This window comes from Strix uralensis, chromosome 5 (assembly GCF_047716275.1).
Source record: "Strix uralensis isolate ZFMK-TIS-50842 chromosome 5, bStrUra1, whole genome shotgun sequence".
In the NCBI taxonomy this organism is placed as follows: Eukaryota; Metazoa; Chordata; class Aves; order Strigiformes; family Strigidae; genus Strix; species Strix uralensis.
Genome location: NC_133976.1, coordinates 65354968 through 65380737, shown reverse-complemented (window position 1 = coordinate 65380737; position 25770 = coordinate 65354968). Strand labels below are relative to the sequence as shown.

The 25770-nt window shown below is 38.5% G+C and overlaps 1 protein-coding gene across 10 annotated transcripts in view; it reads left to right on the top strand.

The window, feature by feature from the left end:
- Positions 1-1011: 1011 nt before the first annotated feature.
- The window catches only part of ABCC9 (ATP binding cassette subfamily C member 9), a 79450-nt gene continuing 54691 nt past the window's right edge, over positions 1012-25770 (top strand). For 5 of the 10 annotated variants that reach the window (XM_074871390.1, XM_074871393.1, XM_074871383.1 and 2 more), the window contains exons 1-10: positions 1012-1142; positions 2466-2548; positions 7695-7769; positions 9350-9515; positions 12399-12540; positions 12908-13029; positions 14024-14190; positions 14875-15117; positions 21319-21513; positions 24159-24323. In XM_074871390.1, the coding sequence (XP_074727491.1) occupies positions 9371-9515; positions 12399-12540; positions 12908-13029; positions 14024-14190; positions 14875-15117; positions 21319-21513; positions 24159-24323 (1179 nt within the window). In that variant the 5' untranslated portion in view covers positions 1012-1142; positions 2466-2548; positions 7695-7769; positions 9350-9370. Of the gene's footprint in view, positions 1143-2465; positions 2549-7694; positions 7770-9349; positions 9516-12398; positions 12541-12907; positions 13030-14023; positions 14191-14874; positions 15118-20341; positions 20370-21318; positions 21514-24158; positions 24324-25770 lie in introns of those variants that run through there. The other 5 variants (XM_074871384.1, XM_074871385.1, XM_074871386.1 and 2 more) reach the window with 5 other exon arrangements.

Below are 25770 nucleotides of genomic sequence, written 5' to 3'. Positions count from 1 at the left end.
CCCTTTCATGGCATGAAAACAACTTTGATCTCAATCCATTGGAAGCCATTTTCTCTCTAGTGATTGAGGTGCAACCCCTGGGTTCTGCAAGGTCTGAGCAAATTTTGTCCCAAGGCCCTCCACCTCTGGTACCTAATGACTGAACAGCTGTGCTCAAAACCACCCTGTGCTACCATGTGTCCTGTGACACACCACCAAGTCCCAGATCTTTGCTATCTGTGCCCTCGAGTTGTAGGGCTCAAGTGAAACTATCATGATGGAAAATCTGAACCTTGGAGTACCTTGGTTCAGTGGCACTGAAAGAAAATGAGCAAACAAGCCAACCAACTGCATGTAGGCTCTCCTGGGACTTCATTCTCTCTAAGTAAACATATACAATGTATTTTGCAGACAAAAAATATTATCCCTTGGAAACAAGGGCTGTTGTATTCAAAATTATATTCCTGGTATGAGCATCAAATTAGTTTTGAATTTTATTTCAAGTTTTAAAAGATCTGTTTCAAAAGAAACAGATCTGTGTGATCAAAAAGTGGGATTTGTTCTGTATTTTAAGTAGAAGAGTCTGGAGGGATCTAGGGTAAAGTAAAATATATGAGTAGACTTCTCTTTTCTCTTCTGCTTAAGATGATGGAAGACATGCAAAATTATGTTGTCAAATTCAAATTATCCAAGATTAATTCAAAAGAAATCAAAAGCTGAATCTCTGCAAGCCTGCCAAAAGTTAGACTACCTTGTCTAAATCAATTACTTCAGAATAGCCATCTGCTGATAGCCCATACACTGTAACACAGCCTCTTGAAATCTTACTACTCCAGTGAGAGAAAAATGAAAATAAAGCAAGCAGAAGAAATCCCAGGGGACTGTAGCTTCAGGAGGCGAAAAATTGGTGCTTTTTGCTTGCCTGTCTCTTCCCAGTTTCCTGCCCCCTTCAGCGTATGAGAAAGACAAGAAGAGTTAGTGCACTTTGGAAACTCGATAGGAGGCAGCAGCTGATCTTCCCATCACCAGCCTAAAAATAATCCACTCCAGGGCTTGAAGCGGCTTCACTAAGTGGAGGAAAATCCTGCCATCGGGATGATATTGATCACATAGCACAACCGAGTGACAATTTGGGTTGGTATTTTGTTTTTGTGTTTACAAAGGTAAGCTACAGAGTTTGATCTAACATTCAGCAACCAAACGGGGCATGTGATGACCCTCCCCCATTATCTCCCACTAACCACCTCCTCCTCCTTCCCTTTATATCTGTGGGACAGGGCTGCTCCTTGTTCTTTCCTGGGATTACAACTCCAATCTCTTTTTCCTTTTCCTTTTCCATTCACAGGCATTCTCAGCCTTTACCGTCCCCTCCTGCTGATGTTTTCTTTGCTGCTGTTCACAGGGTTGTGTTTCTTTTTTTAAACTGTCCTGTCTTGGCATGTGAAGTCGAAGGTTTTACAGCAGGCAGTGTAGCACGCTGATGTTGGAAATAGCATTGTGTTAAGAAGCTTACCACAAAAGAAAAAAGCAATGTATTGGATGTGTGAGATCACTGCAGATGTTTGTGTGAAATGCTTTTCAGTGCCAATAGCCTGTTTAGCACTACTGCTGTTGTCATTTTTTCGGTGGTTGGAGCCTGATCCAAAAACCTACTGAAGTCAATGAGATTCTTTGCACTGACTTCAGTAACATTTGGATCGGGCTGCTGGTATATGCCAGTTAGTGATGTGAATGCTGACAAGTATCAGAGGTAATTCATCACCTTAAGGCCCAGAGTAACTGGGACAGTGCTTAGCAAGAAAGAGGGGTCTATTTAGAAGAGATGCCACAGCTGAAATAGGAATAAAAAGGAAAATTATATTTTGTATAGGATCATTTTGATAAAATAGATTTTAAAAGGGCAGCACTTTTTGCCATGACCTTAGCAGAACTCTTTGCAAATAATGCGTGGACTATAGAGCACATAGATTGCTTTTAGGAAGGTAAGAAGAACAAACTGGTAGGTTTATACCTAGAAAGGAAAAAGATTCAGAGCACTCACCTGAAATCTGTGGCAAAACTCAGAGTTAGGCCTTCCAGTGTGCTTATCCAAACCTATAAATTCATAATTTGTCCTTAATTTTGAATTTTCTCTCTGAAATTCAAGAAGGAAGGACAAATTCTTGCTTTTGTAATGACTTAATTATTCAGAAGATATGAACTACCTACTTCTGTAAAACTCTGAGTACTTTCTCCATCCTGCATCTGTATGCCTACACATATCTATATATGTATATATATACGTATATATATACATATATGAGTATATAATGCACATTATATGTAAGACCAGGAAAAAAAATCTTAACTAAGACCCAAGTATGCTCTGTAAGATGATACATTTTAATTAGAAAGTGCAGCTATTAATTTATATATTTTTTAAAACATGGGCAACAGAACTCCTGAAATAAATGTTTTTCAAAATATTCTTATTTCCCCCCAACAAGGTCCACCTGAGGAGTGTATTTATACTCTTTTCTTTATAGTCATAAGTATCTTGCAGAGCATGCCGAAGAAAGTGATAATCCAGGTAAGATGAAATTCTTGAATATGAAGACTTTTAAGTCCACTTACAAAGACCTTAAGGTAATTAAAATGTCTTTAAATAGAATTCTTACAGTTTTGCACTCAGTGAGGATGTTCCCATAATTTTCCCATTGTCTTCTTCACAATTGCTTATGGAAAATATATCTCAGGAACTGGCTTAGTGCCCTGACAATCTCCATTTATGCTTGTTAAAATGAGATTTGTAAGTGTTTAGGTTCAATGCTACATCATATTAATGTTTACAACTTTGTCCTGTCTTTTTTCTTCCCAAAAGCTTTTTCTTCTTCTCAGTGGATATTTATTCCTGATTCTCTTTTGTACTGTTTTGTGTTTATTATATTATGACTATGTCTGTACACCTTAGCCCAAAACCAGAAAGTCTGAACTTGCCAGTGATGGGGATTTTAGCATGAAAATTTAAATGCTTAAAGGACATAAGTTTTTTTAGCTATTTCATTGCAGGGTGAACTGCTGTTCACATAGTTCACATCCTCATTAAAGTAAATCAACAGGGAATCAGATTCCAAAATGATGTAAAGGAGAGCTGAAACTTGCCTTCCACTGGCACCATCATGTGCCCACCCTCCTGATTGTTCTTTCCATTCCCCTCCTCTGTGAAGTTTTGCTCATGGCTTTAGCTTGTAGCTGACTTCTCAGCAAAGGTCATTTTCAAAGGGAGAAAGAAAAACCACCTCTGAAAATTTCTGACCAGTTCTAGAGTTTGTAAAGACTCAGGTGAGGAATTTGTCAATAACTTTGAAGGTCAAAGGCCCTCCAGACTACAAGTGTTAAAATAAAAAATTTCCTGGTACTTGACACTCCTATTGGAGTGCTGAATGTAGTGGGTACCCTCAGACAGCATATGCTTGTTATTGGATGGATGGTTTTTATCACATCACTGCATTTCCTCTGACTGAAATGCTGTTAAATCTAGTGTGCTTGACAACATTAGTATAAAGTATAACATTCCTGCTATGATTAGTAGTGAAGCATGTTTTGTGATGTACTCACTTTGGTGTAATCACCCCAGCATAATTTCATGGCCTACTATATTCAACAGAAAGGGAAATTTTCTCTGGGAAAGACATTTTTTGTAACGACTATGAATAACGTTGTCTTCTTAAATGAGTAGATGAGGATCTTAGTTATTCTGAAAGACTGCTACAACCTGATGAGAAATGGTGGTCAATAACTTCAGACGATCAACTTTCAAAACAACTTGCTACCCTTTCATGTGTTGTCTCCTCAATATTTTTGTTTGGGTTATGCATTTTATTGTTTTAATGCGGCAGTCGGACTGCTCCCATATTTTGCAGACATTGCTGTTCACTAGACAAAGCTATCTGCCTGTACAGAAGCCTTTAGATCCAAAGATTGCAACCTGAACATGATCTTAGAGAAAAGGTCTTGGCAACCCATATGAAAAGAAGAGGCCTTTGCTTTCCAGTGACTATCCCTTCGTTTGGGACCCGTAGATAAAAGATTTGCTAAGAAACTAGTGGACATTTCTCTGCTGTTATGCCCTATGGCTCACAGGTCCTTGAGCTAGTTCTGCATGAGCCAACTTTGGAATTGAAGTATGGCAACTGCAACTACTCAGCACCAATGTCAGGCTTGCTGTGAGCAGGGCTTCTTATCTTGGGAACAGCACCCTGGTGATTAAGACCATCAGTTCTGAGACTGAACTAATATTTGCATGTCTCTTTTACTAGACTGTGTAGCCTGCAGCAGCAGACTGGCTGAGGATGATCTGGTTTCGCTGCTTAATTCACCTGTGTACAGATCCAGAAAGCCCAGCTTTGTGCTGCTGCCAGTGTTACCAAGGAAGGGGTGTTGGCAGGTGTAGGAAGGCAACTGTTAGTATGGAATATGATAACCTCTCTGAGTTGCAGCAATAACTGCTTTTATCTCTTCTATCCATTGACAACAGAAATCTCTTCAAATTTCTCCTCGTGTGGCTCTGCAGCCCAGTTCTTTCTCTTTGATCTCTCCCTGCATACTTACCGTGGCCTAAAAATCTGTCTCCTCATCTTTGGTAAGGAGAAAATCCCCTTTGACTACACTGTGGGAAACCTTGAGCCAGCTCTGTATTCTGACTGGCTTTGGGCTAATTCAAAGATCTTCAGCATGGCTATTCGTTACAGGATTAGACTGTTGTTCAGTGTGGTCAGCATTCTCTTTGGCAATGATCAACAACTGGTGCTCGGGAAATATATAAAATCTTCAGTGTATTTAATTACATGCTTGCACAATGCTCAGCACTAAGCGAAGCAAACAGCACTTCCTCACATAGGCAAGATACCTCTATTCACCTCTACAGATCTAGTTCTGACTGAAGCCCAGTATTGCCTTACTAGAAGAGTTAAAGCCAATGGAAGAATAGTTTAATTATTCTTAAAGGAAACAAATTTGGTCAGTGATCAGTCATAAAACTGTTTCGTCTTCCTTTCTAAATTCAGCTGCAGTTTTTGATGACTTACAACAGTAAGCACAACTGCAGTTCTTCATGTTTTTTTCTAAATTTCTTGTTCTTCCATTTCACATTTTCATTTCATGAAAAGAAATCTTATGGTTTTACAGAAGAGGAGGGAATAGTGTATTTTCACTCTGCCTTTCATTGGTTATCTGCAGTCAAGATCTTCCAAACAGTCTTCATTTCCAGGCTCAGTTTTTTGAGTGAATATTTTCAAAACTGGGGCTCATTAAAAGTCAGTATAGCTGAGGCTTTTTAAAACTCTTTAAAAATTTTAGAATTATTAAAGGTATCTTCAACCGTAACTCCCAATACTGAAATACTGTTTGAAAATGCAACTCAGACTCTCAAATTAGTCTGAAACTTTTGAACATGGTACTTGCACCGTTTGCAGCCCTAAGAATGTGTTCATCTGTAGCTACGCTGAACTTTGCAAGCATGGGATCTGAGTGTGGGCACAAGAAATTTTGCCATCAAATTTTCTTTTGAAGGAGACTGAAGGTTACACTGTTTGCTTGGATGAGCAATTGGATCTGGAGACCTGTCATGGTCCAATTCCAGTAATTTTGGTGGATCTGTGCAAGCGTTGTTGTAAAATGTCCCATACTGTCTAGAGAAATCAAGGACTTGTTCTTCTGACTTAGGGGCTTTTCTTTCTGTCCTTTGGAAATGAACACAGCTTGTTGGACCATGAGGCCAATGAAGATGAGCTTCTGGAGGCATGCCCTGATGCAGCAGGAAGTAATGGTTAATTTCAGCTTTGAACCAAATGGGAGTCTGGCTTGCATTGACTGTAAATGCAAAGCATCCTTTCTTACATGTCAGTAAAATTTCATCCAATATATTTCCCCTGTTCTTGAAACTTGAGCAAAGAAATAAAAACTACATGACATGCTTTATGTCTGTGGTGATGGGCCTGTGCGTCAGTGCATCTCCAGAGCCTCCTGTGTATGTAAGTTTTCCAAAAAACAGAGCAGAGTCCAGTGTTTTGAGTCACATGGGCGAAACCGTGGAGGGCATATCAGATCTGCATTCTGCACCAGAAATGGATGGGAAGGCAACAGTGGAGTGGTTTCTTGCTCCCCGTGAGGCACACCAGAGAGAAAATTATTTCCTAGAGCTCTGATGTACTGCAGTGTATTTTCATATGCCACTCTTGAAGATACAGAGAACTACTAGCAGCCTGTCTGTGTAAACACCGGAAAGTGTCTGTGAAAGTTGGCATACATCAACAGGTGCCGAACATGAGTCCCCCACTTCCAGTCACAGTTCATTTCTAGCACAGTGGTAATAGCCCAATGGATGGAAGAAAGGAAGGGCAGAAGGAAGGATCCCTATCAGTGCCATACTGTACTAGATGTGTGTCCTGAAATGGGTACTGCTAAAAAGGGAAGTTGTACCCGGTGAGCATTTTATGAGGCCAAATCATAAGCTGTGTTGGGTCAACACAGCATCATGACACTGATCAGAATATTTTGATAGATTTTAAGCCTGTGGAGGTTTAATGAACACGGTCACTGGATGTGCTGATTAATGGTGAAGTGTTTTCTGATTTAAAAACTTGGGAATTTCTTGTCAATTACCGTATCTCATTGGCAATGCAATCTTTTTTATTTTCTGGGTTTTTTTTACAAACTAACCAACCTAGGCTCTTTGATTTTCTCTCTCATTTTAAGAAAAGACAATTAAGTTCTAACTCTTTTTTTGGTAAAGTACCTTTAGCAAAAATATTGTATAGATGGCTTATACCTATTCTTGAAAATTATCATCAGTGTGATGGGCACTGTCTCTTTACATCAGTATTAAAAATAGGACCAGGTTCTTTCCTCAACCCTGTTAACATGCCAAGGACAGTTGGTTTTAAGATGTGTTATTGGACATACTCCATCACAAAACTAGGCCCAGCAGAGGTTGTTGTGAAGATTCAGATGTGATTCTTGAAAGATGCATCTTTCTTGAGAGCTTTCAGGGACTATAGTTTGAGGTGTAATATGAAATCTCTGCAAACTGATGGTAGGTCATAGATATGGTAGTATGGCAGCAGATAGCAATCTCCATGCAGTTATACAGGAACATCTACTGCCTATATTCCATTTCCCTTCCAGAAAAAATGGAAAAAAATCATCAGTTCCCTTAGCTTCTCTTGGACACAGTTTTAATCCTTTCTTCCAGATTTATTTTTGACTAGAAGCCAAAAGCTACACTGGAAGTCAATGATTCAGCGCTCATTTGAACCCAGGATCTTCCTGCCTTTCAGTACCAGTCCAACCACTAGACAACAATAACATCTTATGCTGTCTCAGAAAAGAGTCCTCTTTGTGGGAAAGGGAGGAAAATTCCCAGCAGAACTCCCTTGGACTTCTGACCTTCGATAAAAATGAGGAAACAACACTTATGATTTTCAAGAGATTATCATTACCATTATGTTTCTCTTAAAGGAGACACATCAAGCTTTTACAAATTAAAAATAAACAATCTCTGTGTAGCTTTTTTAAAAGTTCCATATTTGTTTTGCTAATAACTTCTCAGTCTGTTCAGACAAAATTAATATTAACATGTTTCTTTTGTGTTACTAATCATATGCATTTATGAATATGTTTCTATATAAAGATAAAATGATAGAATGATAGTGGTCATATCACTCTATTCATTACAGAGAATGGGCCAAAATCGCCATCAAATTGTGTTCTACTGAAGGTTGAGTGGGTTACCCATCAGCTTTTGCACCACAGTAAGTACATGCATGCATTTTTGCAGGATGTGGTCCACCATCTGACTCTGCGTTATGCTTAACTTCTGGCAAATCTCAGACCATAAATTGCTGATATGTTCGGAAAAGGGACTGTATTTATCACATTCTTTTCAATGAAACTGCTTTAAAAATTTCACTGGTGTATTTCAATATGGATTATGGTTTTCAGATCTAGTAAAAAGTTAGTTAAAAGCAAAAAGGGGGTTTAGCAGAGGTTCAGAGTGCTTCTGAAATCTGTATTCTTTTGAAGATCTATATGTTTCTGCTCTAAGGGAGTACTTGAGTAGTTTATGCTTACCTTGTTATGCTTATCTTGTTTAAACAGTAGGCTCGAAGAACTAATCTGAACTATTTGAGGAAAGAAAGCAAACTGCCATCTCCGCATTCAACTAACTTTTTTTTTAAACTGCTTTCATGCATTTTTTGCATGTCTATATTGTTCTGACTCCTCAAAATTCATTAATGACAGTGTTGCTGCAGAAAGATGCTTTCACCAAAGTATACATATACTTTGCTGAATTAAAGATACTTTTTACATTTCAGTATATAAAATTTGGAAAAAAATTGTGAGCAAATGAGTTCCCACAACCTATTCTACAGCACTATGTTGCTGTGTGTAAGTCTCAGGCAAAGAAATTAGCAAGTGAATGTTTTTATTACAATCTTGCTTCATCTTCTTATAAAGAAGAATTCAAAAATAAATGATGCACAGGTTGATAAAAGCCAGAAGGTGGCCATAACTCTGGGTCATACTATGGCCCACACTCTGCAAGCACAAATGCATGAGCTTATCTTGGTTTACAAAGATAATCTCATAAGAAATCATGGAAGTCAGAGAAGTGCTTAGATGAGACTAAGCATGTGCATAGGGATTTACAGGATCAAGCATAAATGCTGATTTACTGCCTATGCAATCTTCAATACAACCTACTCTGCTTAAGAGTTTGGCAATTATCTGTAATAACTAGTGTATGTGACCATTGTTCTATGGGACAATAAAGAAATACAAAATATCAGTGAATGCAAAGCTGCCAAATCACAAATATCAAAGGTTCAGAGCTTGCACTGAGAATGTAGGGCAACAAATTGTATGAACAGAGGTGTTGCACAGAGAATGTTGGCTTGTCAAAGAAGCAGTAACACACAGGAGTCAGCTTATGTGCATTTGAGTCTTCTTATGAGAAATGGAAATAATTTTTTTTCAAAACTTTCTTGTTCTTTCTCTGTATTCTCATAGAACATTTCAGCATAACATTTGTGTGTATAATGAACGCTAGAAGACAGCATAGTGTATTTAATAAATCATTCTTATAATAGTAAATATAAATAATTATAAATAATATTAACTAAATATAAATAATATTAATTTAATATCAACACAGCCTTCATTCTAATGTGCTTGTACTTGATGGAGCCCAAAAGAATTTTCAAAATACAGCTGAATTATTTTCTATGGGTTGTTCAGTGTATACTGCTTCTGTATCTATTTTATTTATTTTATGTTTAGCTAAAGGGAATGCTAGCAGTCTTGGTAGTCAACTATTCTCTCTTTTTTGTAGTAGTCAGACATTCTGGAAGCGATGAGGCTCTCATTTTGTGGTAATGACAATGCTTCAGCCTATAACATCAGTGCTGGTGTCCTAAGAAATGTCTGCTTTGTGGATGCCCTCAACTTGGTTCCCCATGTCTTCTTGCTATTTATCACCTTCCCGATTTTGTTCATTGGTGAGTTATTCAATAGAGCTGTGCAATCCTACAAACACTTGAGCATGTATTTACACTCAGTCATGTTTATATGTGCTTGGAGGCCTGTGGTGCAAGCCATTGGATGCTTTGTATTTATTAATTTTAACAAGGAAGAGAGAGAAGGGCTTGACCCAGAGGACGTGACACCAGCCTGCTTGAAATATTGGGGAATTTTACATATAAATCTGAACTAAGCAGCATGAAAAGATGGATGAGAACCAGACAAATCAGATCCAAATGCTTTGAAACTTCTCTCTGGAGAAGTTTTCTTCAGATTTGAAATTGGCAACTTGCAACCTTTGCTATTTTTAGATATGAGAAGACTTAGGGCAGTGGATCTGAATTCCCTTCACGTTACGTGAATTTCAGAGAATATCCAAAATGTGCAACTTGAATCTAAGGCTAGGAGAAGTGTAAGAAGGAAACTTTTGAAACAGAATAATTACTTCTTTTGCCAACATTTGTAAACAGAAGTAGAGCAACGGAGATAATCTTTTTTCCACAGGAATGAAAATAAGAAATGATAAATCTCTCTTGAAGAATTTAGGACAGTGAAGTGGCTCTAGCTCACACATTCTTGTAAAAAGCCCCATCTAAACCAGTACTCTATAGTTGTCTCTTTATCCCAGTTATTTGCAGTGATGAAATAAATGCAATCTAATACTTTTTCAGAGCTGTCAAAAAACAGCATTCTAACTGATCATAGGAGATAAAGAGACTTGAATAACCATCAAAAGGCAATAAGTATTAATAAAAATTAATATTCTCCTGACAACTGCATGAGAAATGGCATGTCAGTTTCTTCCATGTTACCTTCCTGATGACACATATATACATTTCTTCAATGAGGAAGATTTTAGTTTGGGAGTATATTCAGACTAAAGATTTAAGGACTTCCATTATGCAAAAAGACTCTAAAGTGATTGAATAATAGGCTACAGGAACCTGTGGGCTCAGACACTCAGTACCTAGCAGTCAAAGGTATAACAAGATCCAGTGACTGAAAACTAATTAAGTAATTAAGCAAGGAAATAAAAAACTTCTAACTTAAGAATACAAGAACGTTCTAACAAAATAATAACTAAAGACTGGAAAAAAAAAAAAAAGGCTTATGGAGAACTCTCTCAGACAGTGCTGTATCTTTGTGCTAGTGCTGGCTCTTTCTTTGATATGAGATGCAAGTCATCCCTGAACACTTCTGCAGAAGTATCTGATAGAAACTCAATGCAAGGTCTGAGGGCAGAGATAATCTTTTACAACATTCTGTGTTATGCATCACGTGGTAGCAGACAGCTCCATTTTTTTCATGGGCATTAGCCAATTAATTTTGAAATAGTTTTGCAGCCAGTGAAAATTCCCTCTATTTTCTAACAATGTTAGGAAAAAAAGTAATAACTTAAATTGTGTGTTATGTATGTTATGTATGTAATCATTTGTTTTCTATTTTGTTGCTTGATTATCAGGACAAATAGTTGTTGAACAGAGCATTAAAAGCCAACTGGAGCCCACAGTATTGACTGATTCCAAAACCAATAATAGATGATGAACCGTGTTTGTGTAGATGTATGGGCAAAGAGGAAATAAAATGAAAAGCATCTTGGGAGAGACAAAGATAGGAGCAAGGTCAAAGAAAGCCACATTAGATTAGGAAAATCTTTGGGAAACTATAGAAAATGCTTAGGTAGGTTTGGAGAAGAGAGGATATTTTGTTCCTGCAGTACTTTGCTTATTAAACAAGGATAAAATGGTGAAATCCTGACAGTTTCCAAGAATGAATAAACCTGGTCACCTGATAAGCCCCTAGGGACAATGAGATGCTGCATCCTTGTGTATCAAAAGCATATCCTGGATTTTAAACTTGGTTGGTTTTGTTTTCTTTTGTTTTGTTTCTTTACTTCCCCAATATGTGCTGTGGGATTCGGCAAGTCTGTCAGGGAATTCCAAGAGTTGCCTTACAGTAGGTGGGACATGTATGGCTGTTTGGGCTGACTGACTCATGACAACCCTGTACCAGGGTGGGAAGGGACAGAGGCCAAAGCAACATGCAGGGCAAGACTTGCCATCACACGAGGTTAACACCTGGTCAGTCCTCAGCTCCCCCCAGCACTGTCACATCCTCAGGTCCTTGGTGTCCCGCTTCTTGCCAGGTTGCTGGCCTCAGAGAGGATCTTGCCTGAAAAGGATAGGTGCCATCTCAGGTGATGACATGGAAATAGGCTTCAAGATTAATTTATTGATTAAATCAGCTGAGTCCTGGTGCTGTGCTGGGAGCTTTAATGTGCCAGGAATGCACAAGGGTGGGAGGCTGTGCTGTGCCTGAGGAGTGGAGGCTGGGAAATCGCTGTTCAGCATCCCCTGAGACAGTGATCCCAACCAGGCCTGAAACAGAGATAATAAATGTTACTCTTCTGAAGTAAATGTATCTCTTTGAGGTCTCATTGGAGGATGCAACTTTTACATTAGTTGGAAATTTTGCCCACTCTTGTCTGTGACTGGGAAAGACATGATGATGCCATCACTTAAGATCTGTCAGTCCCTGTTGTGAGCATGAGACTCAGATGTTTCTTTTGGTTTTCTCATCTTTGTTCTTGGCCAGGGACCTCTTCTCTTTGATTGTGATTGTGAGAAGTCTGTTGTTCCATTGTCTACAGGGTTAGATTGAAATTATGGGGAGCTGCATGGCAACTCAGATGCTCCTGGGTCATCTTATTAGTAACAAGAGCCCCCATAGTCTTGTCGGGTTTTTGTATTGATTGTATATTATTAAGTGTGATCTATGGATTAGAACAGAGAATTGATAACCAGATCACTCACTGGCTGGCTGTGTGATAACCTTCCTCTTTCATTACTATTATTTCCCAGGCTGGGGAAGCCAAAGCTCCAAAGTCCAGATTCACCACAATACCTGGTTGCACTTCCCTGGGCACAACCTGCGGTGGATCCTGACATTCACCCTCCTGTTTGTACACGTGTGTGAAATAGCAGAGGGCATAGTTTCCGATACGTAAGTGACAGTGTTTGGTGGATAGCCAAGCTAATTGCATTCGTTAATGTATAGTGTTACTGTGTGATGGGCTGGCTAGTAAGGCGTAAAGAATTTTTCCTCAAAAAAGCTGGGGTATCATTTCAAAGCTGTCTGGATTTTAATGGGATGAAGGTGAAACAATTATTATTAGCACTTTGTTACTCTCTTCTCAAGTATAATGGCAAGTAAATATTGACAAAAGTTAAAGCACTCACATGGAAAGAAATATTTTAGTCTCTAGGAAAGCCATATTTGTCCTCTTAAATAGATTATCAGAATACCTGGGAATGTAACAATGGTGGAAAAAGACACCAAATTCACTAATTTATACCCTGTTTATTTTCAGACAAATGAAATCTCGCCATCTGCATCTCTTTCTACCAGCTATAATGGGATTTGTGGCTGCCACTGTATCCATAGTCTATTACCATAATATTGAAACATCTAACTTTCCAAAGTTACTGTTGGGTAAGTCTAGGTCTGATATTTATACACTCTTACAAAACCCAGTAGGTTAGCCAAAGTCAGCTTGCATAGATTGGAGAGGATGGTGAAATGTGTGAAAATATTGAGAGGAATAATTCTCTGCTCTTCAAACTAGTATTTTGTAGGAGTTGTTACACCTTTTGTAAGGTACACACTGAAAACTATTTTTAAAAATGATCACAAAAGGAAAAGCATTGTATGCCTGTAGTATTTCTAGCATGAGATTTTAGGTATTTTTTAAGACTGCTCATTATTTTGAGGCAAAAGCTTGCCCTTCAAAAGGGCTATTTTAAAAGGCTACTATGAACACAAACCATCCTGTGCAGATGGCTGTTGTTTCTCAGCATCCTTTGTGGTTGATTCTGAGATTACCCAGTCTGCTGTCTCATTCAGGAGATGATCAGAAGAATTTGACTAGACATTGCAGGATAATGTTTCATACAAGGATACTGTCCAAATTACCTATAACTCAACAACCTGAATGAGCCATTAACAGATACAAGCCAGGATGCAGAATATATTTAAACTATATGAACTCTTCTTCAAAATGAGCATGTTTCCATATGCTCCCCTGGGAGGCACCCTGCTTTTTCAAAGAGGAAATATGATATTTGTCAAGTTAAGTGACTTTTACTTCATTTTAATAACAAAGTTCCCCCTCAGATTACCTCAGTGGACTTTTGTAATTGTGTGAAGACCCACCATTGTGGACATCTTTGAAGAGTGATAGCCCAGGAAACAAAACAGTGACTTGGGAAAAGGAAGTGCAAAGCAAATTTCTTGAACCTGGCTTCCTGACTTTGGCTGACATCATGCGTCGCCAGCCTGCAGGCTGGTGATATAGAGGCTCACCGTGCCTGCATTACACTAAGCCATGGAATATTTCTGTTTGAGAGAGCTAAAACTTTTGCAGCACTGGTGTGATTCATTTATTATTTTTTTTTTTTTTAATTATGCATGTGCACCTGTTTTACAGCTCTCTTTCTTTACTGGATAATGGCCTTTGTCACCAAAACAATCAAGCTTGTCAGATACTGCCAGGATGGTGTGCCTTTTTCTCAGCTGCGTTTCTGCATCACTGGAATTATGGTCATTCTCTATGGGCTGCTGATGGCTGTGGAGATCAATGTCATTCGAGTTAGGGTATGTGGTTTCTTTATCAGGATCTGACAAAAATCAGTGGTATCTCGGGGATGGAGATGGGTCTTTAGTCCCAGTAACACTGGCTTGTGTCAAGTTTAGGCCCAAGTTTAGCTTAGTGGTAAATGTCTGGTTAATTCTATGGAAATTGATGGGACCTGACATCTCTTTAAAATGTATGTCCTTCATGTGTCCCCTGTGCTTGGTATGTATGCATGCCTGTGTATATGTATACACACAGAGAGTGCATATTTACTTGTATAGATAGATATACATATTTGTGCATGTAAGGGTATATGTATGCATGTATGTAATCTATGCTATGTTAATGTAGATAAGCTATATATGTAGTGAATGTATAAATTAGCATATGTTCTTACCCATGATAATCTAAAATATAATTATACCCCAAGAATTCTTTTTTGTTGTTGTTCAGATAGAGACAGGTGGTGCTGGTAGGCTACAGAGCTTTGTCCACATCCCATATTGCTCAATTTCTTGCCAGTTATGCTGTCAAAATGGAAATGTTCCTATTTGTATGCAAATTTATATTTATATTCAATGTATAATTACCTTTAAATGCTTTTAATACTTTGACACTGTAGTTGTATTATACATAATTTTTACTAAAAATTACCATTAATAAGATAATTCCTGAGCACATGCTGTCTATTTTCTCCTCTCCAGAGGTATGTTTTTTTCATGAACCCTCAGAAAGTAAAGCCACCAGAAGATCTACAGGACCTGGGGGTGAGGTTTCTGCAGCCATTTGTCAATTTGCTCTCAAAGGCAACTTACTGGTGGATGAATACTCTTATTATATCTGCTCACAAGAAACCCGTGGACCTGAAGGCGATTGGAAAGCTTCCAATTGCAATGAGAGCACTGACAAATTATGTTTGTCTCAAAGAAGCGTATGAGGAACAAAAGGTAACCAAAGATGTTCATGTCACTGTTTGGCCTTGGAAACTATAATGTCACTTTGAATTTCTTCTGCTTCTATGAAGTCCTAGTTTTAGGAATTTTTAACTTAGGATAATTTGTTCCAAGGTGAAACTTGGCTTAGGAAGTTCCAATCCAATGGTTACTGTTTGGTTTTAAGTGAATTTACAGCAGGGGAGTGTTGCCAGATTGAGAGCAACTGGAAACTAAATCCATAACAGACTGATCACTTACTAGATTTCATTTTAAAGGTGAAAGCTTTGCTTAAATCTTAGCTACTTATGACAGCATCTTAAATTAGAAGACATTCTGTCCATAGTTTCAGCTGGAAACACTCATCTTCACTTTTTTCTCTAGAAAGAGAAATAGCCAAAAACACACATCAAGAATAGCCAAAACGCTTGTGTCTTAACAGCTTTTTAGTCACCAGTCCAAAACACAGCACTGTTCAGGCTGCTATGAAGAAAATTAACTCCATCCCAGCCAGACACAGTACAAAAACCATGGTTGGGCAAACTCACTGGGTAGGGCAGGAGTTTCCAGAGAAACTTCTCGATGCATTTAGGCAAAACTGTGGTGTTTCATTTGTGCTTAAACCTTGTGATTTCTGCCAAAAAAGAAATATTTTGTTTTGCAGAAAGGAGGAAGGATTTGAGAGCCTGCCTCCCTGCTTTGTACATACATATCAATTCTCAAGCATAAACAGAGAGAATACAGGCATTCAGAAGTCACTTTGGAAAATGTATCATGTAGGACAAAAGTATATAAATCCCATTCCTGCAGAAACCAGATAAATGTGTTTCCATGCAGTGTCTGGTTTAGAACTGCAATGAGAAGGAAAGCCAGGAGGAGCAGCTCTATGCTCCCAGCAACTGATGGAGCTGCACTCTACTTGCTGGGCTCTCTGAAATGAAACCTTAATCAGTACAATTGTTTTTATTTTAATAGATGTAAGTTGCTTCTCCTTCCTTTTGTAGTTGATGTTTACAGAGAGTAGAGACTAGAGACCCTTCTGCTTTAAGCAGAAAACTACGGAATTATTGGAACTGAGCTTATCATAGCAAAGGGGAAGTGCATCCCTTAGGCCAGCTCCTTGGAGAAGCATTTGGTGCCTAAATACTACTTAAAGAGACTGGAGAGTCTTAGGCACCTACATGCCCTGAGGATCTGAGTCTCTGTGCCATTCTTAATGACAGGCATGATGTCTGGGTGCAAGCATTGTCTGTAGCTCGTTTACATCTGCAGATACTGTGTGTTCCTGCACAAATATGTGGTTCAGGTGCCAAAAGGCAAGTTAAATGTGCCATTGCTCATGTGCATGAGTGAAAACATTCAGTGTGTATCTTCCCTCGGTGTGTGTCATGCACATATGAAGACTCGCATAGATACGGTTACATGCACCTACATTTAGTTGGCTGACTTCAGATTTTTTGCTTTCCGTAATTGTTTCAAGTCTCAAGATTACCACGGCATTTAGCACATTTATGCTAATATTCAAAACCAGGCTGTAACCTTGACATAAACTGATACTTCATAGATAAAGTTAAAGTAAACCAGAGGGCTAAAACCAATCCAAAGAGTCAGGCAGTAAAACTTGCTGCAGTTCACTCCCACAGAGAAATGTGTTGGTTTGTTCATGGTTGGGTCAGAAAACAGCCACAGAATTAGGAAAATTCTTCAGGTTGAAGCATGGTCTGCAATCTGGAAGAGATGATATGTCACTGTCTCTGCTGTCAGTGTGTATTTTACACTAATCTTCCGCAGCCAGCGAGGGGAGCATCCCCAGCATCCTCTCGATTAAGTGGGGTTATCCCTGCCTGTGCATGAAGATAGCTGATCTTAGCTGTGCTCTGTGGCCCTGCAGACAGAAGGCTTCTGTTCCTTTCCAAACTCTTCTTATCAGGCTTTGATGAAAGATGCTGAACATGATCATGAATATTCTGTATTGTAAAATGCCCTTGAGATAGCTCATGTGATGTTGCTTTGCTATCCCTTCTGCATGCTATGAAAATTGAAAGCCGCTGAGGTTTTCTAACAAGTAATAGCTTGAGGGAATTGAGTCAGGTTAAATTTTGATTACTGTTTTCTCAAAATCACTGTTTTTTCCAAACCTGTGTCTCCCAAGCATATAGGAGTGTAAACTAGTGGGTCTGAGACTGACTTTTTATGGCTGCTATATTCTGCTAAAACAGGATATTGCCACTTGTGTAACCATGAAGTCTGTGAACATTTGAAGTCTGTGAACACTGACATCTTTGATGTCAGTGGGCAACTCCTTAAATCTGTATTCAACTATTTAGAGAGAATTCTTCTGACTCCTACCATATGAAGGTTTGCCCACTGACACGAGACGTAAGCTAACATTTCTCAGTGACAAATCTGAATTCCCTAGTCTGTTCTATGTTTTTTTACATTTTTAAATTTTCATCAAGCAGTTATTATTATTATGAATACATTCACTACTCAGATTTCTTTAGTTATAAGTAATTTTTTCAAACCATTGAGTAATTTAATTATAATATCACTTTCATGCTACATGGTATTTTATAGAATTTTAAAGCCAGTTATCAGTAATTTTACTGTAATATTAAGTAATATAAAACAACACAATACAAGGATAAATAACTTTGACATTCTAATTGGCTATTAGTCTCGTAGTTGCTACTGCAAAAGGCATTCCAACTCTTACAGAAAGATATAGGTAATTTGTTATTGATTTCATAGATAGCTTGTGTGTGGCAACATAGCATAACACAGCCTATCATAAGAAAACAACATCGCATACATTCTTTCAAATTAGAAGATACTATAAAACTACAGGTAAAATAAGCTCTAATTAAGCTTACTTAAATATGCCGTTTGAGGTTTCTTCCTAAACAAAGTATTGCCAAAAATAAATTACAATCTGCTTTCCTTATCTCATTATTTCCTGCCATCAGTAAATATTCTAAAAGATGGACATGATATATTTTCTTGCTTTTCTGGACAGTCTCCTATAGAAGCAGACATACCTCATCTTACAGTATTTTTATCATACCTTTCTAAGAATCCGGGAGAAATTAGAGCTGTGGATAGGAAGGCTTCTTCTGCAGAATAAGCAGTAATGCACTTCATACACATAGGCTTGGATCCATGACTTAAATTCATATATTCTCTTTAATACACGTTCACAGTTCCTACTATATTAATGGATATTTTGGCTGAATATAAAGAATTCTTTAATAAGATTAAGAAGATAAAGATGTCCTTAACAATATGCAATGAAACTCTCACAGCCAAATTTTTGGACCAACGTACTATCTGTGGCTAGTACTTGTCACATAATCCCCTGCCAAAAAAAATTGATCCTGTTTCTGTTGTTGCTTGGCTTTTGGTTTGTTTTCCATACAAGTGGTTTAGATGTTTCAAACCTCTTACTAATGCATCATACACCACATACCCCAAAGTAGATTTAACACATTGATATTACATTTGGTTTACCCCATCAACCAAAATCCCATGTAATTTGCCTTGACAGGCAATAGAAGGTTTTACGTTTGGGATGGTGTAATAGAAAATGCAAGTTTTAAAGTCAAGGACCGTCAGAATTTCCTATGTCTTGCTATTCATGTGCCACTGTGGATCTTACCTGTTATAGCAAAAAGAAGAGGAAAGAAAGTGTGTTATATAGCTAGAAATCACAGGAACAGAGCATTGCCCTTCAGCATCAGACTGACACTGTCAGCTCCAGCACTAAGGAAACAGTCAGATTTCCATATTTACCAAGGTGTACCTTACAGGTGGCTTGATTTACCAGCAAGTGCTGTCTCACTGCCCTTATTTCAACTGTTGAGTGCCCAAGGTAGAGAAAATTACAGTGATTTAAAATGGAGGTGACAAAGACAAGAAAACCTAAGCAAGTGCCGCAGGTGAGAACAGCGGTCCAGCCCAGTAATTCACACAACAAATGCTACCAACTTTACCAACAAAACTAATCAAATGTGAACAAACACCAAGATGCATAGTTGTGTAAACTGATTAAGTTCACATTTGTGTTGCTGAAACTCTTCCCTGTCTTTAGTACAGCTCCATTCCTTTTCTGTAACTGGATCTTTTTTAACATTATGTTTTAAGGTTCTTTTTCTCACCTTCCAAAAGGAAAGTATGTCCTTCCAGTCTCCTGTGACCAAGAGGAGAAGTTCTTGGCTTCAGGTGTCTTCCCAAGCCACAGTGTCTTAAAGGGACTGGGAAACTGCAGAAAATAATCATGATAATAATGTTTTTTTCTGATGCAGAAGGCCCAGACAGAGCTTTTTATTTGATTCTTATGACATTGGCCAAACTTCCAACTGTGGATTTACTGAAACATGTCAGTGGTTGTCAGAGAGCTATAATGAGTGGTGACTGACAGATCAGCACCTAAATAAAGGATAGGATTCAAACATACAACATACTACACTGGAAGCCCATAACATTGGGCCTCAAGAACCGTTGTGGAATAGAGTTTAAGATTAGAAAAAAAAATGCACTTTTCTTGCTCCCCCCTCCTCATTAGATGCTTCAGCTAATTTGAAGTCCTGATTAAGAAAGAAGAAACAACAATAGAGATTATTAGTTAGTTTAATTTAATTAGTTTTTTTTCCAATGAAAAGTGAATAGATTTCGTGTAGTGATGACAATTATGTGAATTTTGTAGTAGTACTGAAAATGGCTATTGAAATAGCAAAATCTTATTAAAGAAATAAGAATTTACCATTGCCATTTACCAAATTTACCATTAAGTGAATGCCCAGAACAGTACGTGCAATTTTTTTCCAAAAGATGGAAGATGTGTTTTCCTTATAAGTTAGTTTAGCTCCTATCAAGCTGTTAGAGTGCAGATTGTTTGTTTGAGGAGGATGACAACAGCCCCTGTAGTGCAGTCTAGCTCAAAACCCATTAGGCAACAAATTCAGAGCCTTTGTCTGAGAAACTCCCATGAGGCCTCTGTGCTCTTTCCCTCATCGGAAGAAGCAGTTTCATTCTTACCACTTTCGGAAATGTTACCTCTAATTTGTCCCCATGCTGCTTATTTCTGTGTACTCAGCTTCTTGGCACTGGGTATGTCCAGACTGACCTAATCTCTAGAAGCCAGTAAGCAGTTATCTGGCCCTCCTGTACACTTGTACATTTTTGGCACCATGCGCATATTCTATCTCACTGTTGAAGTGGCGTAAAAGGACAAACAGAAAAGAGGAAAAATGATGAGGCAACCAGGCAGGGTACAGGCTTTTCTCTGGTTAATTTGCTGGGGGCAGGGAGTTGTTATTGCTGGGCTACACTTAAAATGTCTCTGTGAATGCTCAGGAGGGCTTGGCTTGGGTTACAAGTTGCAGGCATCCATCCTACTTGAAGAATGACAGATGCTTTTTTAAAGTGTCAAAAGCTGCTGCCTGAAGCACAAGGAAGTGCTCTGCAGGCCATGGATCTGTTATGTAAAACTCTTTCTTCTTTAGATTAAAAGGACCTCCGAAATACCAGAACTTCTCTGACTAGATACAGAGATAGCTGCCAGTTGGTGTTTTAGGGCAAGAGTTGTGATACTGCATAGATTCACAGAACTGAAGGCTAGAAAGGACCCTTAGCTGATTTAGTCTTACCTCCCTACAAAGCCTCTTACTTTCATCTCTGAGCACAGTAATTAGTGATTGGCTGAAGTGTGTCTTCCTGGAAAGCATCCAAGAGATGGGAAAAAATCCAGATAAATCAATTTAAATTATATTCTTGTTGGTGTCTGTCTGTGTTTTTTCCTTCAATCCCTTTCTCACATCAGAAGCCTTTACTGGATCGAGTGGTTTCACAGCTACTGTAAAAGTCAAGATTACCCATATGAGCAAGGGCTTGAAAGGTCAGACTTTTTTCTGAGCACACATGTGACAAGGAACGTGCCAGTACGATTAATCTGTATTTGCATTCCTGTGTTCACAGGCTCAGAAAACTGTTAGGATTTAGAGGTGAGGAACCACAGTTACCAAGAGAAAGCAGAATTTGAATTTGATGTGAAGAATGTCTGAAATTTGTTGATACCTACAGCTCGCTTGCTACCTCATCTACTCCAAAATACCCTTCAGGAATCATTTGGGCATCCAGACAGGAGCGAGGTGGAAGCTGCTGTATACAGCCTGGGAGTTATCTTCTTGGTGCATTGATACCTGTTTCTCTGTTTTCCAGAAAAAGGTAGCAGACCAGCCCAATCGGAGTCCCTCCATATGGTTAGCAATGTACAGTGCTTTTGGACGACCAATTCTTCTCAGCAGCACATTCCGTTACTTGGCTGATTTGCTGGGTTTTGCTGGGCCATTATGCATTTCTGGCATTGTCCAGGGATTCCAGAATACAACCAATAATACAAATACAACAGAAAAGGTAACCTGACAACATGGATTGAAAGACTTTTTTAATATGTCTGGCTGCATGATTTCATATGTCTGTGATCATCGCTGTATTATTTCATTGTTTCTTTCAAGCAAATTGGGTATTTTTTTGTGAGAGGCAGTCAAGTTATAAACCTGAGTAGTGGAAGTCTTTCGTGTGAATGCAACACAGGTGTGCAGGCTTCCCCCAGTTGCCCAGCTCTCTGCCTCTTAGTGGAGTCGTCCCTGCAGTTTTGGGGAGAAGGAACAGATTTTCTGCTCCTCTTCAACTGTGCCTCCTCATTTCAGGCAGGATACCCGCTGTTGGTGGATGCATCCATCAAGGATGAGTCTGGGAATTCTTCTTAATTTCTGTTCCTGTCCATTCATAGTTCACTGACAGGTTTGAGCTCTCTGAAATCGGTTTTCTGCTGGGAAGCTGAGAGTAGTCACTCCCTGTTTGTGACTGATAATGCTGCTTATTGCTATGATGAAATGCATTGACTTATAGAAGTTGAAAAGCATCCACTTTATTCAGTGGCATTCTTGATACTAGAGATGCACAAAAGATGCTAGTTCACAGCTCATTTCAAGTTTCACTGAGACTGAACTTTCAGAGATCACCTCTAAGCACTGAGCAAGCCTCTGACACAGAACATTTTCTATCATAAGAAAAAGAAATTATTAGTAGCCAGTGAAAAGATACAGGTAAAATGATTGTACTAGTTGACAGCAGAGAAGACATGATGAAGAAATTTTCCTGCTTCTGTGTTCTGATACAGAAACATCTCCATACACTTTATGCAGTGAGTGTTTTGAATTTGAATGAGCAGATAGGTATGTAATGGAATAACATTTTCCCCTTCAGATAAAGCATTTGACTATTATCACTACCCAAATATCTTCTTCTTGGCTGCTCACTTCTGACATTAATTTTCTTGACTGATGGTCTGAATTTGGCTTCTGACTCTCATTCAGCCATTACACTGAAGAATGAGACTTTAATTGTGCAGCTTGTCAAATAAAGCTCTTTATCATCCTTGAACCTCCATGTGTTGGATTTGAGCCACAGAGTTAAAAGGCAAAGTGCATATTTTGCCTCAAAAATGGGGGGTTTTTGCATGTTGAACAAACAAGGTATTTTAGCTTGAAAATTATTGTTTCTGGATCTCAAATTTAGGACTCTGTACCTTGTTTGCTTCCTTTATTGTACTCTTCAGTGTAGTGGTTTTAGTTGTGGGGTTTTTTAAGTTTTAATCGACACTTGGTAAAGGGAAGATTAAAATCATTGGATAACTGAAACCACACCAAGGGCCTGGCTTGGTGACACTCTCTTGAATACATTTCAGAATACATTTGCTTTTGATTTATGGATTTTGATCAACTTTCTCTTGGTTGTTCTTGCTATTATGTGTTTCTCCTTTAAATTCTCTCTAGTTTCAATTAATGTGAATTAATTGAATTTTATGCTTATTCCCCCCTAATTCCTGAGAACTTTATGTACATTGATAAAGGTATCTACAAATGTTATTTTATTATTGATATCCTCACTGTGTAAACATGGGGAAGTTAGATGCAGCAGAACATTAATAAAAGAGTTTTCAAATATATTTATCTGACCAATCAGGTACTTAAGCAACCCCCGTTTCAAGGAGTCTTGGGCTGGTGGAGCCACTTAGTCCTATTATTTCAGTGGGATTTAGGTGTCTTACAGACATTAGTCCTTTTGAAAAAATGGTTGGGTGCTTATACACACCTTTTGGGTGTCAGCTGCCTGTGGCAGAGGGAGGAGTGTGTGGTGTGGAGAGGCTGGGGTCACTGCAGTGAGGTGAGCCTGCACGGCTTGGGGCGCTTCTCTCCTGACTGAAGTCTCATGGCAGATGACAGTAATCCAGAGTGATGAAGTAACCTTCAAGAGGGTAGGTACATGGCTTACTTTCCAGTATTTTCCAAACCTTTCATCTCAGTAATGGTCTGGGTATTTCAGTAGAACAGTCTTTTTCCTTCTTTTTTTTTTTTTTTTTTTTTTTTTTTTTGGTAGGAATTTCAGTACATCCTGCTTCCAGCTGGATCGGAAATACCAAAGGAATAGCCTTTTCTGCAGTATTTTGGTACATTTATTTCCTTTTTTGCCTGAAACAGAGCAGCACAGTGAACATAACTAGAAAATGAAAACAAATAAAGTGATTTAAAGGAGCTTATTTTTCCCCCCTGTTGAGGCATTTAAACCTCATTTTGTGTGGAATACTGGCATATATATTCTCATTTTATTCAGAATTCACAGGTGTCATAGAAGGAATTGTTTCTATTATATGCAAATGCAACATAAGTAACTAATCCTGTATAATAAAAAATACTTTCTTGCAGCTTTGCGGTGCAGGTTGAATGAGCATTTCTGTCCTACAAATCATCAAAATTCAATGGAGAAACTAAAGATAAGGCAGACATGGTGATCTCATTGTCCCTTTCCTGCTAAAACCAATTAATTTTACAACTGCTAAAATTTCAGATCCTAATTCTTTGGAACATGAGAGGAGTATCTAATTTGTATCCATCTAATTTGTATCATTTGCAATGACTGAATTTCCTTGTTTCCAGTGTCTCAAGAATATACAATCCCTCCTATGCCACTTCCATAATTTTTTCCTTTCTTTTCAGGTGAAGAATCCATCAAATTCATATCTTTCCTCAGAGGAATTCCTCAGGAATGTTTATGTTTTGGCAGTTCTTCTCTTCCTGGCCCTTATCTTGCAGAGGACATTCCTGCAGGCATCCTACTATGTGACTACAGAAACTGGCATCAACCTACGAGGTGCTTTACTGGTGAGCAAAGATGTTCCCATGATCTGCCAAGAAATTCACTAATAATAACTCCAGCTTTGTACTTTCATTTGTCTTGTTCTTTATCTGAAGACTCATTTAACAATTTTTTGACAGAAGATATGCACTGTATTTTTATAGACAAAACTGGAAAAAGTAGTATCACTGACACAGCCAAACTGATGGCAGCAATACCTTTTTCTAAAAACTAGACCCATCATACTAACATGTAGAAGTTTAACACTCACTCTGTGCATGTAAGAACATATCTTTGCAGATGACGTTAGGTATATGAAGATAAGCAGCGTCGTTTTGGCTCTGCATCTGCTTTGTTCATTTGCTTATGAGGTTAATTCTGCTGACTGTTGAAGAGTCATCTGCAGCATATCTTTGGCTGGGCTATGTTTTACAGAAACATTGTCCATGTATAATGAGTGGTGATTCTGAGTATTTATGCCCTTTTGCACAGAGCCCTGTGGGATGGGACAGGAGTGTTTCATCTCCAAAACTGTGTCTCTAAAACTGGCGTCCATTGACCCTTTCTGAAAGTCATGTTTATGACAGCTCAGCATGTGGGTGGGTTGTAGCAGGGATCTCTGCAGACCAAACTCCACAGGCAGCAGTAGCACTGTGTGCAAAACAGAAGCTGGTAAACTAACCATAGGAATATCTTCTCAGCACAGAAGCTTCTGGGGTTTGTGCACACTGTGATTGATGTAGCTGTTTCAAACATTTTCTGCCTTCTCCCAGGATAGATGGTACAGACTTGGGGAAGAAAGAGTACCTGATTATTTCCTTGTGCTTTTCTGACTCCCACTTGTCAAAATGGGGACTCTTAGGACCATATGCAGCTGATGTAATTCATCATGGTCTGTAGGCATTTCTGATTAATTCTACAAGATCTACCTTGCTCATGGATGAAACAGGGCAAAGAGCACAGGTTATTTTAAAAAATTCCTTAAAGCTGCAGTGTTGGATATTTGGTCATCACTGAGAACTGGGCTCACAATATTTGTCTTTAAAATTCTAGTAGATATAAGCCCTGATTAACTTTAAGCCCTTCTAAGTTCCTACAAATTTTATAAAAATAGATGGCCAGGTAAAGGAAAGAAACCCAAGGGAATACATACCCACCCTGATTAAAACTTCATAGCTTGAGTTTAACTATCTTATCAGAAACAAGAATCTTTTTGACAGAAAGTGTCACAGAAAAGCAGGCTCACTAAATATTTGTTAAAAAAAGATCTCTTTGCCCAGTTTTCTAGATTTTGATGTTTTGTTGTCATTTTGTTCTATTTTAGGTCTGCATTAAGCAACAAACCTTTTAAGAGGAACTGGAGTTTTTTAAGTCAGTTCTCTCTCTTGTGCTTTCTCTCTGTCTCCATCTCTCTCTCTGTCTCAGGTGAGAGACTGGGAGAAGGGCTGTCTTAGGTAGAGACTGATACTGCAG